At 38.5% G+C, this 21054-nt stretch overlaps 1 protein-coding gene across 19 annotated transcripts in view; it reads right to left on the bottom strand.

The window, feature by feature from the left end:
- Nucleotides 1-21054, bottom strand: part of LOC105477098 (transcription factor 4) — a 419558-nt gene that overhangs the window by 17470 nt on the left and 381034 nt on the right. For all 19 annotated transcript variants that reach the window (XM_071085290.1, XM_011733442.3, XM_011733446.3 and 16 more), the window contains 4 exons: nt 20699-20766; nt 19200-19278; nt 16577-16653; nt 13769-13972 (listed from right to left, as the gene is read on the bottom strand). In XM_071085290.1, coding sequence (XP_070941391.1) covers nt 13769-13972; nt 16577-16653; nt 19200-19278; nt 20699-20766 — 428 coding nt within the window. The remainder of the gene's footprint in view (nt 1-13768; nt 13973-16576; nt 16654-19199; nt 19279-20698; nt 20767-21054) is intronic.

The raw sequence follows: 21054 nt of genomic DNA, 5'->3' as shown, positions 1-21054 counted from the left end.
CATGCAAACTTCTTTAATGGCTCACAGATGGGAACTTGGAAGTTCATGGAATGGCGGCAGTAGACAGATACTGTGAGGAACAACACTAGAGGCACAGAGGCTCTGCAGGAAACAAGACCTACCTCTAATAACCACCTGTTGTGGGAGAAAGAGCTCACATCTGGGACACTCCAACCACAAACATAATTTCCATATTTCTCAGTTTAAAAAATTATCAGATTGTTTTTCTTTAGTACACGTGATTAAACCTTTAAGAGACTTTTCATTTACAGCAGATCTGGATTCAATTCTTTTGTTTGGATTTTTATTTGATTCTTAACATGTTTGTTGGGAGAAGATTTCATAACTGTCTTGAGAACACCTACATTGTTTTCCAGAAACATCATAGCTTCACTTATGTTCTGTATGAAATGTAAGGTAATTCCTTATTGTGTAATTCTTGGAGATTTATTTAGTATTTATTCTCCAGATAATAAAATAATTTTCAAGAGGATTTAAACATGAGCTAAATGATCCTGACCTTGGCAGTTCTTGCCTATCATGCGATCAGCTGGGCTGAAACTCCCCTGGATGTTCACCAAAATGGTTAAATGAATGATTCTGTGATATAGTTCAAGAAATGCAAATGGATGTGAGCCGACCTCAGTTCATCTTTCTTGTAGTAACTCATACGTTCCATCTATTAAAACTGTTTCATTTATCTTTTCTGTATCTCCACCCCACACCCTCAATTCTCAACATCATTTTCCTATAGTGGAAACCATAACTGGATGGAGCTCACCTAGGGGGACAGTGGCAGGAGATTAACAGAGCCCATTCCTCTATGTCTTCCTTGCTCCACGTAGCAGGCTAGTAAGTAGGTGGTATGGAACTAAAGTTAATCCATCCTAGTGAACCAAACATATCTAGCACAGAGAGTATGGGGAAGTCTAGCAATTATGTGTAAACAGCTTCTGTTTAAAGGAAAAGACAACTGGACACTTGATTTACACTTGGAATTCTGAATGCCTGAAGTGCAAGCATACCTGTGAGAGTGCACAGTCATGCTGCTCACCTCCACACACTTTTTAGCCAGTCCAGGTGACCCATACCTAAGGATCCCTAGGGATTTACCATTACCAACTGGCCTTTATTTTTTAAATGCTTTTCTTGTTATTTAAGTAACACATGCTTATTGTAATATATTTGGAAAGAGAGCAGAAGTGTAAAGAAGTTCACCTAAACTAATGAATCATTTCTTCCCCATCACTTTCTAAATACTCATCTTTTAAATGCAATATTCTCTCTCCATCAGTTGATCCCTTGCAATATTAAGGCTTCAGCCTGGCTCTTGCCTGCTGCATGGATTCAGTCTAAGAGGTCCACCTTGTGCCAATGCATCCTTCACCTAGACTCCTAGGACCAATGCAGTTTCCTCCTATTTTTATATTCCTCACTATCAATGTTCAATTACCTACGCATGGCCTCTCATCTGCTGGGTTGATGCCCACATCACTAAGGCTTGAGCAAAGCCCTCCCTGCTCTGTCTGCTGGGCTGGTTTTTTTCCCAACTCACCAACTGCTTCTCTTTTATTAAAGCTCCACAGATCCCCTTACTCTCTGACCCTTCTGGGCTGAGTGGTTCTCCAGAAATCTCTACTTTCTTGTCACCTCACTAAGCTCACTATGCATTACAGACACCACCCTTAAAACACATTCAAGGTCATTGTTGAATGGTGCAGGGCATAAACTTCAATAAGTTTGTTTTGCTGCCATTCGTGAAGCCTATACTTGTCTCCATTTGTGAGCATCCCATCTCAAGGACAGGAACTGCACAGGTCACTGCACAGGAGTGCAATAGTACAATGTGCAATTAGATGCTTAGTAAATTATGACACACATTTTATGGATCTGTGAGACTATGTCTGAAATCTAAGGCCTTTGATATTGTCAAATATACATTTAGCATGTTTCTATCAAATAATAAACATTTCACTTAATTTGACAAGCACCTTATGAAAGTGTACTATATGCAAGACACTACATGGGCATTTGCAGGGAAAATAATAAAAGACAGGCACGTCTATGACTTTGCAGGCACTGATTTTTTTTTTTTTTCTTTTTTAAGATGGAGTCTTGCTTTGTCACCCAGAAAGGAGTGCAGTGGCATGATCTTGGCTCACTGCAACCTCCGCCTCCTGGGTTCAAGAGATTCTCCTGCCTCAGCCTCCCCAGTAGCTGGGATTACAGGCATGTATCATCACGCCCAGCTAATTTTTGTATTTTAGTAGAGGCGGGGTTTCACCATGTTGGCCAGGTTGGTCTCGAACTCCTGAACTTGTGATCCTCCCACCTCGGCCTCCCAAAGTGCTGGGATTATAGGCGTGAACCACTGCGCCTGGCCCAGACACCGAAATTTTAATGGTGGGATAATATAATTACTATACAAGGCAAAATACGATGAATGTCATAAAAGAGTACAAGGTCATGTAGGGTTTTAAAAAATGATGAAGTCATACCCATTTGGGAAACCAGGGACTACTTGAAGAAGAACATGGTATTTTAGGCAGGTTTTGAGTAGATGGGTAGAATTTTGATACAGCTTATCCAAATATATTTTTTAAGAGCTGATGCTTAACACAATTAAATAACATCCCAACCTTAAGTGAAAATTTCATTTTACATCAATAAGTGGCATGATTTAGATACTGGGTATGTGTGAAGAAGCAAGCAGCAAAGGACTGTGTGTTAACATGTGTTTTCATATTGTCAGACTACATATTTCTGACAAAAAGCAGATTTTTGTAAAGCCCTTTGTGAAGCTCAATGGCTTTGCTACAAAGTGAACAACACAGGGCATTTTGGACACAAATGATACCTCACTGTATGTGTGTATTATTGGCCCAAATGATTCACTCTTATTTAATTGCCATGAAGTCTTTCATCTCCCAGCTATACAATAATAGTTTCCATATGACTAGTGGCTCTGCTATAAATAAGATCAAAAGCAGAAGAAAGGATTTAATAAAAGAAAATGACATTAAGAGTAGCATTAAATCAGGGGGAAAATACCAATATCCAACTCTTTTTTTTTTTTTTTTTTTTTGAGAATAAAGCACCCAGAGTACTAAGTAGCTTCCTCAATATCTCATGAAAGGTCTTTTTACAAGCAGTAGGTATATGCAGAACCCATCGTGTGCACGTTAGAGTGGCAATGATTAAGTTGTGAGGGTGTGTGAGAGGTAGAAGGCAGAGTGTCCCATTTAGAGTCAGGTAGGAGAACAGGTAATAGACCAAACGGCTAATTTCACATGGTAAAGAATACAACTGCAATGTGTCAATGGCAAACGTCCACCCATTTCTCTGCCCTTTTCTGTTCTATTTGATGGAGAAAGACTTTTTGGTAATCCAGAGTTTTTCAGAGAATCATAACATTGCTCAATGCCTGTACATGAGTTCTGAGAAAGGAAGTTTTTTTTGGCAAGGCACGGTGACTTGATATGAAAAGCCAACTTCCCAAACAAATTTTCTTCTAGTTCTTAAAAAAAAAATACAATGTTAATCTCTATTCCTGACTGGATAAACAGCTGCTAATAACCTCCAGCTCCCAGGGGAGGAGGCTTATTTCCTTTCATCTTCAGACTGGTGGATACCTGACGTGCACTGGCCTTTAGTGGTTCCACATGCTTTTTGCTTTGCTTTTTTTCCAAACTGCTTCAATATGGGTCTTGCCAAGTTGGGTCTCTTTTCCCCCTTTCCCTTCAATTGCATCCAAAACCTTGGAAGATATAGTCAGTTATGGTACTGCTTATTTGAAATAGTAGTTCTTTTACTGTTGGTGTGTTTAAAGAGAAAATTCAAACACTTATAATCTCCCAAGGAGACTAGAGCCTTGGGCTCTTGTATCTTGAAGCCCTGTGAGAAAAATGACCATTTTAGTTCCTTTCATACTGAGCTAATTATTCATTTGAGGGCTGGCTATGTTCAAAACTACTCAATTTCTAGTAGTATTGCTTGTGCACTTACTTATAATACTTATAGCTGTGTCCTAAATAAAGGAGCAAACTTCAACACTTTTTCTTCTAATAGGAAGTGCCCTGCAGAAGATTCCAGAGCCAGCCGGCCCCTGGAGTCTTTCTCACTTGCTCTTAAGCACCTGCTTTAATGGTGACCTCAGTTCTATATCTCAAGATTTAGACATTTTGCAAAACAGCTTTTTAAACAAAAACCAGCTGTTTCCCATCTAGACTACAGGGGGAAAATTTTGGGCAGCTTACAGAAACATTACCCAGAGACTACCATTCTCCAATAACTTTCACACACTTCCAGCTCCAAAAGAGACCCGTCCGTGTGCAGAAGCCACAGAGAAGGCAAATGTGAAATTAAAATGTGGAAACTCAATACCGTGGTTTTTGACAATGTGTCCAATTAACTGCTTTAAAATGAATGTGGCTGTTGTATCAGGACAATGTTCCCCCAAAGATGTCATTTAACTAATATTGGACAGATCTTTTGGTTAAACTCAACTTTATAGTTCTAAGATGATTTATGGATATAGAGGAAGCTATAATTATGCATAACTGTGAATGTCAACCAATTAGGTAGAACCCTCACATTACAGAACATGTAATGCTACAGCTTTTTTTCAGTTCTCCCTCCTAAAGCTGCTTTGCCTAAACCCTCTTCTTACTATGAACCCATTTTCAACTTCTGTTTTCTAAGCAATTAAGATACTTTTGATTTGAAAAATTTACAGCCACAATAAAAGTTAAAATAACACAACGGCCATGGAATGTGAAAAAATATAAAATGGCCAAGGCCTAATCTTGGCTTTTAAACGGTGCCAAGTTGCTCCAGTATTTTCTGTTTTGGTATGAATGACATAACTGAATTACTTCATGAGTTGCTACTTTAATTCCTAAGGGTGGAAAATTCCATGAGTTAACTTAATTTGGATGTAAAAAATATACATGAAAGCTCACTCTTCCTGTGGACTCTCATGTGAAATATTCGAGCCAATTGCTGGAGCTGTTGTGCTGTGGAGGGGCTTTTCCCCCAGGGCAGCCCTGGCTGGCAAGCTGCAAGGGCTGGTATCATCAGGCAATTTTCTTATTTCCATTTGGATGCATGAGCCTTTATTTTCTGTTTTTGTTTTTAAGTCATGTTTATTATATGGCTCTGCAACACCTTTTCTATCCTGTCTCTAAGTGTTGAAATTCTATGTGGACTTGAATATGAGCTCAATGGCGTCTTCTCCGGGAAGCATTTCCTAGCAGTCTGAATCGCTTCTTAGGTCATTTCATAATTCTACCTTGCATTATAGTTAGACCCATATTTGTATTATCACCTACCAGGATAAAAGGCCTGTAAGATCAGATACTTTCTTTTACACGTTTATGAATCCCCAAAAGCATCTGAAGCACAGCAGATGCAGAAGGGCTGAATGAACATATGTGTATTTTCTAATATATACAATATATACTTTTCCCTCCAGAAAATCTGCTTTCTTGAGAAAATAAGAGTAATATTACATTTTTTTAAATGCACAGTTGTGCCTATTCCAAATTATGGATAGTTTAAGATTATGTCCTTGTAACAGTTCATTTAAAAAATGATGATTACTGTGCTATTAAAAGTGTCTGCCTGCTTTTGCCTCCAAAATTTAAGAAGAAAACCATGTAAAGATTTAAGAATATCATGAGGTTATAGGGTCTATTTTAAATATACGTGTGTGTGTGTGTGTGTCCTTTACATTATAAAACTGGGAAAGCCAATAAGGTTTCTGTTTTTGATTTATTTAAAATTCATAGCTCCAAGATGCAAAACACTAGAGAATTAGGATTTGTTTGTCCTAGGTGCAGAGAAAGCAGGGTTTTGAGGTAAACATTCAATGCCAGACTGTCTGTTTCAACATCATAGGGTCTGAATTTGAGTAAAATATGTATTGATGTGGAAAGAAGGGGAAATACCTAAGGTGACCAACTGCATTCACATATGGGCATGCACAGTGTCCTAATCACTTTTCTTAGGGCTTGCTGAATAGAGCTTAAAGGATCTCACCTCTATTGCTATATGCAGAATCTTTTGACTTTTCTTTAAATTAATATAGAAATATCAAATGGTGAGCTCAAGGATTCTGCAGCTGTTATCACTAATCCATGGTTAAAAGAATTTCTTCAAGTTCTTTTTCCCTTCTGTCCTTTTTCCCTTTTCAGTTTTTTAAAAATAAAGTATGATACTGATAAAGATCAAAACTTTCAGTTGAGCTTGCTAATCTGTTCTCCGAAATACCTGACAGTTGTGGAGATTAGGAGAGATGACAGAACACCAGAGAAGGCAAATATCCTAATTTAAAGAAAAACAAGATAGTAGCTATTGAAAGATGATGTTGACCACCAATAGCTTGGGTGAAATTCTGTAACAGGCTATTTAGAAAATAGTTTTGAAAGTGCTCTGAAACAGAGGAATGGCCTCTCAAACTCAGTCTGTTTCCATCAGAGCAAGGCCTTCTGGACAAGACTCATTTCCTGCTTCACAGTGAGTGCTGCACGCCTGGCTTCTGGGACAACGCTACAGACACAATGAGAAAAGGTTGGCCACACAGTGTAGAAGGAGGGAGACAGGACCAGCTGAGATTAAACTAAGGACAGAAGACAGCACACGTGTAGAAAGAATGTCTGTAACACTGAGCCTCATGGCCTTCTGGTCAATTCCCTCCCCTGAAAATATTTTTATTGGTGGCTTTGATGTGGGCATTAGTCACACCCATCACATCTGCCAGCAACAGAGATTGCAGAGTATGTGACTGAATGAGGACTTCAGGGAAACTATTAAACAGGAATCAGACTGAGGCTACAATGTAACATTCAATGAGGTTTCATGAAGTTTTGTACAAACACAACAAAAAGTACACAATGAGACTGGGGAGATATGTGGCTTATGGACTTCAGCTGATTACAAATTGAACATATGTCAGCAGGACAGTGAAAGCATCAAACACAGCAAAACAGAATTTTGTTAGGTGGCCCTAATGAAGATACAAGGTACTGAATGGGGGAGGAGACAGATCCATCCTAGTCCACTTCATCCTTCCTTAAGCACTGTGTTCAGTTTTCAATTCCACACACTTTAAAAGGTTCTTGTGGAGAAATAGGCATCCTTGCTAAACTAGGGAGAATGCACTGGGAAGCGATGGAGTTCATGACAGGGAGTCTGAACTGTTTTTTCAGGTTAAACGTTTGAAGATACTGATGTTTCCTCTAGAGGAAAAAAACACTGAGTAGACTGTCTTCAAATAACTGAGCTTCTCAAGCGCTTGTTGGACTTGACTTGCAGGCAATTCTATTGGGCAGAAACATAAGGACTGCAGAAAAAAGCAAATCTGGGCTGGACCTAGGAAGAACTTTCAAACATTTGACGAAAATGGACTTTGGGGGCATTTGGAGCACTCCTTGAAGGAAGGAGGTTGATCAAGGCTTGTTGACTGCTGGGCAGGGAATCTGTAGGAGGATTTCGGTAGAGATAATCTCTTAAATTCCCTGGGAGTCCATGGGAATAACTGCTTAGAAATGAAGTATGCACTCAAATAGACATAGAACTTTATGGAATCAAAACCTATGAAAGGCCAAAAGGAGCAAGACTGAAGATGCTGATGCCTCTGTTGATCATATCTTTGTTGAAGAGGTCCACACAGAAACAGAATTTTCTGAATCCTGCTGCTCCCATGACTACATACCAGTAAATGCCACATCACATCAATGCCCACTACCCTCTCTTTTTGCCAAATATTATTGGCAGAGCTAAAGAGCAACTCATTGCAGGCAGCCTACGGCCAACTAAAGAGTTTTCTTGGATTTCCTTAGTTAAGTCAGAGTAACAGAATGGTTTCTAATATCTACCACTCACAGTTGTGAAATGGTTATGATATTAGGGTAAAGAGGAAGTCGGCTGAGCAGTGTAGGATATAGCACAGGAGTGCTGGTCTGCTTGCTGTTTTGTCTGGTTTCCTTTTTTGTGTGTACGGCAGGGTCTCACTCTGTTGCCCAGGCTGGAGTGCAGCGGTACAGTCTTGGTTCACTGCAACCTCTGCCTCCAGGGTTCAAGCAGTTCTCCTGCCTCAGCCTCCTGAGCAGCTGGGATTACAGGTGTGTGCCACCATGCCCGGCTAACTTTTGTATTTTTGGTAGAGACAGGGTTTTAGCATGTTGGCCAGGCTGGTCTCGAACTCCTGACCTCAAGTGATCCACCTCCCTCGGCCTCCTAAAGTGCTGGGATTATAGGCGTGAGCCACGTGTCCAGCCTCTTTTGTCTGGTTTCTAATCCTACTAGTGAGTACCCATGGTTTGGTCACTTCCCCTTCCTAGGCCTCAGTCTTCAAAAAAAGGGCAATGGGTTAAGTGATTTCCAGGGCACTTTTAGAATCTAAAATTCAGTGGTCTGAGCTCTTAACTGTACAAGGAAAACTACTTGAAGTTGTTTGTCCTATGAAGCCCTGAGAGGTAAAAGCTCTCATGTATTTAAGGTCAGTTAAATAAAAAGATACTACCTTGCCTAAGGAATGCTCTTTTGAGAGACTGCGTTTAATCCAAAGTAAAACTAAAATTGTTACTGAAAAGAGGAAAACTGGGCTAAGATCCACTTTTATTGGTGGTTTCTGAAATGGGTTCCATACTCTCCACCTGCAGGACTCTGGAGGATGCTGTGGAGGACAGGTGTGTGGGGTGAGTTGCACGTGACTCCCCCATCCCTAAGTCAACTGGAAGAGTTTCTCACAGGAGATGACCACTCGTCTACCAAACAACCATGTGATCTTTCACTACTGGATAGGAGTCGGGCCCCTGGTCTTTTAGACGGCATAGCAGACTGGCAGGGAGCACTCTGCTTAAACACACATCTTTTCCTACTAGTCTGTGAATTCCTTGAGAGCACAGAGCCTACACTTGGTAACCACGGATAAATGTTATTGGAATGAATAAACAGACTTTAAACAAAAAGGACCTGAGAGCTACACTAATGCGATATATGAATAGTAGAGGGGATTTTTAGCTCAATGATCCCATCATTGCTGACTCTATCAACAAATAAACAGGAACACATAGAGTCACATAAAGACAAGTTTGATGTGGATTTTGTTCTTATTCAGTTAAAAAAGGAGTTAGGTCATTTGAAAGGCTTCTTTTCAGGTCTCATCTGTGGATCTGAATACTGAATGAATAACAGAGAGAATTATATCTGGAAAATTGCCCTTTCCATAATTTATAAGAAATCTAATCATTTAATATCAGGATTAATCATGGAGGTCTCTGAGGCAGAGAGGGAATCATACTTGATAAGAGTTTCTAACTAGGGTATTGAAGACCTGGCTATTTCCTTATTCTCCCACATTCAGAGATTTCTGCTTTAATTTTGGAAGAAAAGTGGGTAGTTATAGTAAGAAAAATAATTTGATAACTTAAAATTTGCTACCTCAAGGACCCTGGTAGGGAGAGTTCACACCTCTGAGGCACTCAGCACAAACATGTTGGTTTAAGAATAAGTGGAGAGACAATGTGAGTTTTAATCCAAGCATGCCACCACATTGGAGGGAAAGTTCTCTGTCTATACATTTGGGAAGAGAGCTGCTCTGGGAACCCAGCCATGGAATACCTGGAAACTTCTTTTGCCAACCAACACTTATCAAGGTTTGAAAATCACAAGCTCCTAGCATTTAAAATAAGTTCTGAAAAGGTGTTCTTATAGATAATCTCTGGAGAGTATGCTTAGCAGTAAAAAAGAGCATTGAATTTGGAGTTGATGTGCTTGAGTTTAACTCCAGCTGCACGACTTGAGACTAACTGCTCAAACTTCTAAGGCTCACTTTACCGACACCTGAAATGGCCACTATTATCACCCTGACTGGGCTGTTGCGAAGACTGCCTAAGACAACGCCTGCAGAGCGCCTAGCAGAGGGGCTGCCAACTCACACTCAGAAAATGTTAGTTTCCTAGTTTCTTTTCTCCAGTTTCTATGGATGATCTATTTACGGGGGTCGGGGGGAGAGAGACAAAATATAATATGTGGGACTCGAGGAATTTACAACAGTTGGTAAGGCAGAGTCATATCTATAAAAGATGCACAGCTATGCGGAGCTGGGTAAGATAAATATCTAGAAATGGTATGATTCATACGGCTGTAAGAATAGAGAAAAAAATGGCTAGCATGGGTGGGGGAGCAAGGGAAGGCTTCCTGGAAGAAGAATGATTTGAGTCAGTGCTTTGAAAATGGGTGGGTATTAGGTGTACAGAGATAAGCAGACAGGGCTGGACAAGACAGAGAGATATAAAAGTACCGAAGGAGAACATACGGGGTGAATTCTGGTAATATGCCCAGCCTGGTCTTGCTGGAAGACTTGTTGCAGATTGGAAGAGCTCAACATAAGGCTTTCGGTAAATGGTAATGGGCTTCAAACACTGAGCTAAGGAATTGGTCTTTATCTTGTAGATAATGGAAAGGCAGCGAAGGTTTCTGAGCAGGAAAGAAGCATAGCTCAATAATATTATCCAGAAAGCTTGCAAGTATACAAACATTCACTCTCGTGTTATGAGCCATGCCGCTGTGAAAAAAAAAATCCCTTTCATTATACTAATACTTGGTAAATCACCGAAAACCTACTTCAGAACTCCAAGGAAAACATTTTATGAATCAAAAGCTAAGGACAATATGTTAGCAATTAAATGAGATAACATAACAGCCGAGGCAGAACCACAGTCTTCCCCACCACGATTTCAAGCTGCTGCAGAAAGAAATGCTTATATCACCTTCCAAGTTATCAAGCCATTTTGTTTTGATTTTTGGAAGGCGGGGAGAGAGGAAACGAGAAGCGTACAAAGGTTTCAAAGCTGTCTATTCTTTAATCAGAAGGAATTACTAAGGAGAGTTAGAAAGGTGATGTGCTCAAAACAAAACCGGGACTGGGATGAATATCAAGTTACTGCAACTTGCTTCTGCCCAGAACAACAAACGAAGGTGTGTAGTTGGGAATGAGACTCTCACCAGTGCTCTCTGCTGAAGTTTCCGGTGCATACCTCCCACGGCTACTTTATTTACTGCAGCTGGCCAAAGTTTTATAGCCTGTTTCATGTATTAAAATTCAAATGTGGAAAACATTACCAGTATCCTCCTTGAATTTTTTTGTTGTTGGGGGTAAGGGGGTGAGTTTTTTTTTTTCCTTCCCCTTAAACTTCCTTTATATTGTGGAATGTATCAAATGGTCAAAGGCTAACTTCAGACTGATTAAATTCAAAAACTATTTCCTTTGTTCTTATGTTTTTGTTTTAAAATGCATACCAGTTTGCACCGGAAGGATAGGCCAAACCAATCCTTTTCACACACATTAGTGTTTCAGGCTGAGGAGCTCAGATTCTGGGGACACACTGAATGGTTTTCAAGAAAGGACAGAGACTGCAAAACCCCATTTGGTTCAAAGGGCAGCAGGGTGATGACATGCCATATCTTTGGAGTTACGCTATGATCTGGTTGGCTCTGTGGCTGTCCTTGATTGAATATTAAATGTCTTCAGAGGAGAAAACAGGAACTCTTCCTTACCAGCAAAACTGGTGGCTTTATTGCTTGTGTGTGTGTGTGTGTGTGTGTGTGTGTGTGTGTGTGTGTGTGTGTGTATGTCAAGATCAAATTAAAGGGGTTTCTATGTAATACTGGCTAATTATTTCCTTTTTTTCTACCGTTCTATTCCACCATCTCACTTTCCCTTCTACTGAGGTCAGTCCAACTTCCTATCTCCAAAAATAATTCTATTCTTTTCCTCCCATCCCACCTCTGAATCTGACTCCAAAAGGAGGCAATTCAAAGGTCAAATAGTCCCAAAAAGCATTTATGTATAGTTTAATATTTAAAAGAACCACTTAACCTACATCTGGTATTTAAGAAAAACTTTACATATTTATGGAAAAGACTGTGTCTCTGAAGCAATGCCCTGGGTGCATGTTACATCCGTTTAACATATGCAAAATGAACACAGCTACAGAAATTAAACTATTTTTCTCTTGATTGAGAGCAGATATACAGAAATGGTTATGTGTCACAGATCTGGCTTTTAATAAAGCCAGATTTCTTAATTAAAAGCAGTATTGTTTAAACATTGTAGTTAAAAAAAAAAAGCTGTACAAATGAAAATCTCATATTATATGCATCCCAAGTGTATTTAACACATTACCTGAGGCCAAGCTAAATTAAAATCTAGACTTTTCTTCTGTAAACTCTAAGCAACTGCCATGAACATATAAACAATTTTTACTCAATGATGAATTTTTAGGGCAGAGGTCAAGGAAAAGAAACAAAGATTTCTCTTTGGCATTCAAAAATATCTTTCCACATTTTAGATGTGAGTTCATTGCTTCTATTTATAAACCAGTATTTTTGGTTTCAAATTGGTTGCAGATTTCAGTACTACACTGTTCAGAACGGTACTCTTAATCTTAGCCTTTTATTAAGAGAAACTGAAAGATGGACAGGAGAATACTACTGAGTAAGAACAAAAAAAAAAAAAAAAAAAAAAAAAGACCCTCATAATTATTTGTATGTATTTTGCATTTCCTTTTGGGACCATGCTTAAACGAGAAATGCTACAGTGATAATGGAAAATATACCTTCATCCAAGCAACTTTTAGCGAGCCTGTAACGGACAAACAGGATACTAAGGTACTTAGAGACCAGGTAGAGCTTGTGAGGAGCAGAACTACAGAGAATCCCTGGTCAAGTTACATTCTCCACCACTCTGGTCACCTTATTAATTGTCATCACTTAATATTCTATTAAGAAGAGTCTCTGAATCTTCATAATCATCCCCAAAAAGAATTATCTCCAAAATCCTTTCAAAAGTAATGAGGAAAAAAAAATCACAATTGTAATATGGACAAATCTGCTTAAATATAATTCAAATAAAGACTTACTCTAAATAGGTAGTGATAAAGCTACTCTATTACACAGCCACACACAATGTATTTATACAAACAAATATACCATATATTTCTATCTCCCAGACTCAGAATTGACAGATACTATTTTGGCTTCTTTAATTAAAAAAAAACACTAATATTTGAATTACTAGCAATGTCATATTATAATATGAACTCAAATTGTACATTTTGGCCAGGGTCATCAAAATGAATAATTTCAAACACCAACAATGACCCAGTAATTCACTCTAAAAGGGAAACATGTGTCTGCACAAAAACTTAAACATGAATATTTACAGAAGCATTATTCATCATAGCCAAGGAATTGGAACAACCCAAATGTGTAATGTGGTATGTCCATACAGTGAAATACTACTTGACAATAAAAATGAATGAAGCTCTAATACGTGGCAAACTATGGAAAAACTGCAACAGTCATACTAAGTAAAAGAAGCCAAGTCAAAAAAGACCACTGCATGTTGTATGACTCCATATATTCAAAATATCCAGAATAGGTAAATCTATAGACAAAGTAGAGGAGTGGTTGCCAAGGGCTGGAAGTGGAGGGATGGGGAATGACTGCTTAATGGGCACCAGGGGTTCTTTTCTTTTTGCAGGGGGCAAAAATATTCAAAACCTAGACTATGGTGATGGTTGCACAACCTTGTGAATACACTAAAACACTTGAAATGTACACCTGAAATGGGCTCATTGTATGTTAAGTGAATTATATCTCAATAAAGCTGATTTTTTTAAAAAAACAGAAACAATAGTATCGATACCTGACATTCTAACTCTGTATGATAACTATAGAGTCTATAAATTTCATCACTTACCATGAGTGAATGTCTGTTGGCTGAAAGAAGGCCGGTTCCATACCCTGAGCCCAGACCACCCATGGCTCCATTATGAGAAGGTCCAATGATTCCATGCATGTCCCCATGACCACCAGGCATAGCTGTGGATGGGCCCACTGCATGGTTCCGGAGAACATGAATAGCATCATCCAGTCTTTCTAAACGATCTTCAATTCGGCTTTGCTGTTGGTCAACAAATAATGTAAAATTTGATTTAGTTCAAAAGGGGTGCCTAAATTACATAAGTAAAACTTTAGTTGGCAAAAAACACACTGCGGGTTTTTCCTTAAAACAATGTTAATACAAATAGTGTTGTTTCCAGAAAACTGGTAGAACATGTTAATGTTAAAATTATAGAGTTATTTTTTCATGAACAAACTAAATTCAATAATTATTCCAGGGCATTATAACGTACATGTGCTATATATGGTACTGCCTTTTGAAAGACAATTTAGATTTATAAGAGAAAAATGTTCACTGAATTTAAGGAACTTTCTGGCAGGTATTAAGTTAAAGAGTTTTAAACAATTAGCACTGGAAAGATGACCTATTTATAGTTTCTTAATTAAATTATTTTCCTGAAGGTATATTTCTTTGGTCTTCCCTATGGTATAAGACACAGTGCTAAGTATCAAATCAGAGACAGGGAAAAGCAAATGGATGATAATTCCTTGTTGAGTTTTTACAGGGTGTTTCTGGCTTTCTGTCTGTCATCAAAACCAGTGGGTGTGTGGTGGTATGTGTGTAAGGGCCTCAAAATGGTTACAGAAAAAAATTATATAAATTCCGTCAACTAAAGTAGTATAAGATTTTAAGACTGAAGAATCACAAACACTTGAATCAATTGTTCACTGGGGGCATCTAACTGAGTTCAAAGCCCCAACCACAGTATAGAATTCACGACTTTAAACCATTAAAAACCAACCAACCTTTCTTTGTTCATCCTTGCCATTACGATACTAGTTTTTCACGACTAGACAATACCTATAGTTTTTAGTGAAGAAAAAGTGTGTATTCATTTTAAAAATATGTATTCATTTTAAAAACTGTGATCAATAATGGTATCAAATACCACTGTCCAGTGTACACTATTTAAAATATGCCATCTCATTGATCCTTGTTTCACGTGTGTACGGGCAGGCAGGGAAGACATTATGATCCCTTCCATACAGACATGAAAACGAGGCTCAAAGACATGAAGTGAATTAATTACATAGTGTCACACTGCTAGGAAATGGTAAAGTCTGAGTTTGAATCTAGGTCTTCTTATTTTAAATCTAGTGACTCTTTGTACTAGATTATGCTACAATCGACTTTGATTTGAATGGGCTGTGCAAACACGTGTACCAGCTCTACTGCATGAGAAAAACCATTTCTAATTATTCTATACTGACAGGAAGAATGTGTGTCTAATATAGTAGTCTATGGTACAGAACATTTTGATTTGGTGGGTTTGGGGGTTAAACTACCTTCCCTAGGCTGCTAGCTTTGCTACGTACTTGGCCTTGGAAAAGTTACTAAACCTCTTAGAGTGTATGCTTTTTAATTTATAAATATGGGAATGATAATACATACTTACTTCTGAGTGTAAATATATGCAGGAAAAGAAATCATACATGTGTCTATCACAGTTTCTGGCTCACAGCTTCCTGGTAGAGAGAGCAGTTTCTGCTTGTGAATCTCTTCTTCAGTGTTCAGAATTCAAACAGAATGGAAGCTGTGGTCCATAACTATACACCTCATCTTTACAGTTCTATAGTTGGATGAAGCCTGGTTTTGATGAATAGGACCCAGAGAATAACTGATTAAGGAAAACACTAAAACAACTAATTATTTGGATGTGGTCCACAGACTAATTGGACTGGGTAGTGCATATATGTTTCACTGTCCGGTTTCCTTTATTGGGTAAAATGCATAGCTGAATGATTCATACACTATAGCAAGGAAGAACACAACAAAGGAGGGAAATCCACCTTTGCTGTGCTTTTCAGATTTTCCTCAAGATTAAGCTGAAAGGGAAGTATATAAGACAACACTAAGGCAGACAGATAAATCTATGTCTTCTTCCATGTGTCATCTCAGGATATGAGGGAGAAAAGAAAATCTCAACCCCGAGGAACTAAAAGGCTCCTCTCCCTCACTGCTATTCCTTCCCACTAGATTCATGTACCGCCTAAATGCTGTACAACCAGCGTTGTTTCATGCATATTTCTGGCCCCCACCATCATGAGGAGAGAAAGACTGAAGTGTCAGACACTGAATCATCATGTGAGTATTTATAATAATTAATTTCATCCATGGAAATTTTCAGCAATTCCCTCCTGGAAGAGTAGGCATTTCTCTACCACGAAGGATACCAGTGGGTTTCTACGAGAAGGAAATCTCCTGTAAACTTGTTATTCTGGAAAGTAAAGCCGAGGTAGACGAAATCAAATGTTCCAGGTATAGGACATAGCTGGAGTTCCAGCACTCTGATAGCAGGAAAGTGATTTAATCATTGACAGGGATCTTTCTTAGAGATGGGGAGGAGACCATTGCCCTTCCAGGATTTTATCTGGTACTTAGATATTTAGAGCCCTGCGGCTTCCATTACAGTAGTATCTGGGTTCCCATTTCCAAATGGGAACAAGCATAGCCTAATGACTCTGGCTCCAGCAAACTTGTGCGCTTAACACTGACTTAAAGTTACTAACAGGGAAAATCAGAATCTTGGAGAGTGAAGGAGACTGAACAAGAAAGAACATGACCTGGAAATGGGTGGAACAGAGATTGGCAAATGAGACATACCAAAGAGTGTAAGGGTCCTTCATAATTAGGAGACGATGAGGCCTGTCCTCCATTTCTAGACCAAACAGCTGTGCCTGCTGATATTAAAATGGGAATTTCAATCAGATCTAGACACACGTAAAAAGATGCTTGCCAATATTTCAAACAGTCCTGTTGGAGACGGCAATGATGATTTTCATTTAAACGATAAGGTAAATGCATGTAAACTTCCCATATTAGAATTTTGGGACAAGAAAAACATTTTAAATGTAAAATATGTAGACTTTACATAGACTCACAATTCCCCCAGGCTGGCTGTCTCCTAAACAAGAATATTTAATTGATTCCGAATTTTGGTTAGAAAGGTTCCTGTGGAAGAAAAACTATCACTATGGAGTCAAGGTACTTTTAAGGGTACAAAAATGGGATTTTGTTAGACCTTCATGCAAGGCCAGTTTATGTTAAACCAAAATTCTTGCACCAATGGAAAACAGCTTTGCTACTTGTTTTTAAAACAATCTTTAGAAAAAGATAAATCTTGAAAAACTTTTTAAGAGAATAAGATTAGTTATCAGTGATCCACTAAGCCGGAAATTTAAAGTCAATATACAGCAACAACTATAAGTTTCTTCTGAAGAAAGTAATTTTTTTTTATGATTCACTAAACTTGAAGGCTAAAAAAAGACTGCTGTTAGAATACATATTACATGTCTAACCTACAAAATAAAAAACACTTTAAATTTAAAATAATACACATTCACTGTAGAAAACTTGGAAAATACATAATTCAAAAAAGGAAAAAATAATAGCTATGATCTCACTGAAATCTCATGCCCCGACACTGTTAGCACTTTTAAAATCCACTCTTCCTGTCTTTTCTGGGTGTGCATGTATATTTTTATGCTAAATAAAAATAGAATATTTTGTTCAATTACTTTTCTTGACAGAATTTGGACAGAGCCGTCGGTGTGAAAATAGCAATCTGTCCCCATATTTGCATCTTCATAAAAGTTCTTTCTTCCTAACATGTGGTCTTCCATGATGCATTACCAAGACTCAAAAAGTGGCATCTCTAGCCTTGTTTCTGTGCCTTTCACTGAGAGCATGCTACTCAGGTCAAGGGAATTTGTGATGTTTTCTGGACTGACTGTGCATCCCAATTTTTCTTTCCCACCATTAATCTAGAAATGGACGGCAGAACTGTGAGCACCAGATTTTTGTCCAAGCTCTGCTATTACTACTGGTATAAACTCAACAACTCAACTCCCTTTCTGGGACTCAGTATTCTCATCTGTAAAATCAGGGTATCAGACTACATTAGTTGTTCTCAAACATTATGATACCACAGAACATTTTCTTTCCCTAAATTAGAAAATGAAAAAAATGAAAGCTACTTTGTTTGAAATGTGGAAACTGGAGTTCCACCTGCTCAGATTTCTCTATTTCTTGTTGTCTCGAAAGGGGGATACTGACACTTGAAATCATTTTTCAGAGTGTAAGAATCTGGTACAGAACCCGAGGAGGACAACAATACTGAACTCTACTTCCTATTTCCACCTAGGGGAACGTTTCATTACCCTCTTAAAATCACCTCAATTGCATCTCAGTTTCAACGCGGTCTCTCTGGACATACAGACTTCAGAATCCAACTGCTCTCTCTATTCTGTGATCTTCCCATACCACAGAGGCTTGGAAGAGGCTGACATTAAATCCCAGCTAAGCCATGGCCATCATTTCTGAAAGTTTTGTGGCAATGAAACCTCCTGTCCTCAACCAAGGAGCCGAGTTTACACTGGGCCATGAGAGCTGCATGCAGGAAATATATAGGCAAGTGACTCCACTGTAAATTACAGTAAGCCAAGGTTTCCATCAGGTACAGATGTGATTTAGATTTTGTTGTTGTTGTTGTTTTGTTTTGTTTTTTTAATAAACCACCTGTCCCCTTACCAAAGAACAGAGACATGAACCAGGGAAGGCTTTCTGGAAGCGTTTATATTGGAAAGACAATGAGTCTCTTAAACAGAACCCTGATAAGTGAAATCATTTACTGACATAATTCTACAAATTACAGTTATTCAATCTGAAGCCACAGGTCATATGCATGTGTTATACTTTGAAGTCAAACATCCCTTCTACTCCACACAATTACTTCACAATTTATTTACAAAATTATAGTTTCCTCCACACATCCCAATGGCATGAACTTTAAAGAGGGAATCTGGAAAGCCTAAAATTTCTGCAGGAAATGATCCATTTAAATAGTCTATATTTGATGACTCTATAGTCTATATTCATATTCATGACTATATTAACTGAGTTTTTTTCATCTGAGAAGTTTTATTGGAATACATTATTCTGCTGTTGAGTGTCTTCTGCGGAGCTAAGAAAAGTGTAAGAAATACATTTTCCATATGTCTGCATATTTTAAAAAGATAATCTAATTTTTAAGAAAAGGTTTGGATGTAAACGACGAAACTGTTATCTGGCAATTTGTCTCTCCCACCCTTTGTATTTGTCTGTTATAGGAATGTCAAGCTTTGGGATTTGCGGGGAAGTGAGTTTCTACCTACAAAATCAGGAAGTATAAGGGGGGAATCATTCTTATAAACTGTTGTATGATGAAATGGGATTTGAAATACACTACCTGAGAGAGACGGAGGAGAGCCAACAGGAGTTGAAGGGTTTGATGAAAAGCTGTTGTTAGTGTGATCTGGAGAATAGATCTTAAAACATAGGGAGAAAAAAAAAAACACCCTCATTCATTAAAATAATTCACATTTTTCTAAACTACAAAGTTGTCAATGCAATTCATTTAAAACTTACCAGTTACAAAATACATGTAACAATCAACTACATTACCAATATTGTCAAATGAAGAACTTAACAATTATTTTAATTTTTCAAAACAAGAATTACTGATGTGGTATGGGTTGGTGGGAAAAGAGCCAGGCTGGGGTCAGCAGACTTCAATTCAGCTCTTCGTTCCCACTGGCTGTGTGGCTATGGGCAAGCCAGGCAGATACTCTGAACTTTCCTTTCCTCATTTACAAAATGAGGATCATTCCTAAGACATTTTGCCACTTGTTTGTCAGATTTAGGCATTTGATTCCATAGCATCAGAAGGCCCAGATGAAACAAAAACTTTTACTTAGGGCACAATGCTAATATAGTGTGAACTTTTTTAATGCTCCCAATGGTAAAAGCCAACTGAAGAGACAAAATCTTAGAGAAACAAATCTCCACTTACATTTATTTATTTATGAGATGGAGTCTTGCTCTGTCACCCAGGTTGGAGGGCAGTGGCATGATCTCAGCTCACTGCAACCTCTACCTCTCGGGTTCAAGCAATTCTCCTGCCTCAGCCTCCACAGTAGCTGGGATTACAGGCATGCGCTACCCATGCCCAGCTAATTTTTGTGTTTTTAGTAGTGACGGGGTTTCATCGTGCTGGCCAGGCTAGTCCTGAACTCCTGACCTCAAGCGATCCTCCCACCTTGGCCTCCCAAAGTGCTGGGATTACAGGTGTGAGCTACCATGCCCGGCTCTCCACTTACATTTCTAAATGACCATGTTTAGCTTTTGACTAAAATACCAGATATACTCTCTGAGACAATGAAGGTACGCCATTTTCTCATCAGGGAACATGCAAGAAATGTTCAATTTTAGCTTTCTGGCAGTAGCGGGGTAAAGCAGAGAATCTGAGTCTTCCAGGTGCCAATTATGTGACAATTCTTCATGGACTTCAGTCATTGTCTTTTTTTTTTTCAAATGCCTCTTTCAAAGTGTTTTAGAACTATTCCTTGCTAAGACAGTCTTAGTTGGTCAATGTGCGCCATTACTACGTTAGAGTAAAATATGACATCAGTATAAAAAACCGATAAACCAAAGGCCAGGAGAATATTCCCAAATCCATAATTGAGTCAGGCTTAGTACCATTGCGAGGATGAGAGAAAGAGACTATCTAGATACTGGAAGCTTCAGAGCCTTCTCAAATTTTCCAGTGACTGTTCTGCACGAAAGCTAGCATTTTCTAAAAATCAAAGCTATTTGCCATTCATTTTCTAAAATTCCAAATGTCCACTTCTGATTAAAGTTCACCCTTTACAATGGTACATATGGAGTCCAAAGTCAATATTTCCTCACCGAAGCAAGTGCTTTCCCCAGAGCATCTCCAGTCTGGGAGCTGCCGGCTGCCCCGCTTCCTCTATTTGCTGCAAAAACAAAAGGCAGAATATGAAAACCAGGCAGTGAGACGTCTAACAATTTTCTATTCCTGGTCCATTTACTCACAATTTAATTGCATTTTTAATGCTAATTACAACACATTAATCTTTAATTAGCATTAATTTGTTTGCTGAGGTAGATGTCAAATATATTCATGTTACTTTTTTTACAGATAAAATATAAACCGGACACCTTGGTTTAAAGATAAAGTGGTTTCCTTGTTATGACTTTCCCCTTGCTATTGATGAGCTGGTGAATGTAGCAAGCTATGTGAT

Source organism: Macaca nemestrina, chromosome 19 (assembly GCF_043159975.1).
Source record: "Macaca nemestrina isolate mMacNem1 chromosome 19, mMacNem.hap1, whole genome shotgun sequence".
Classification (NCBI taxonomy): Eukaryota; Metazoa; Chordata; class Mammalia; order Primates; family Cercopithecidae; genus Macaca; species Macaca nemestrina.
This window is presented reverse-complemented; position numbering and strand designations above follow the sequence as displayed.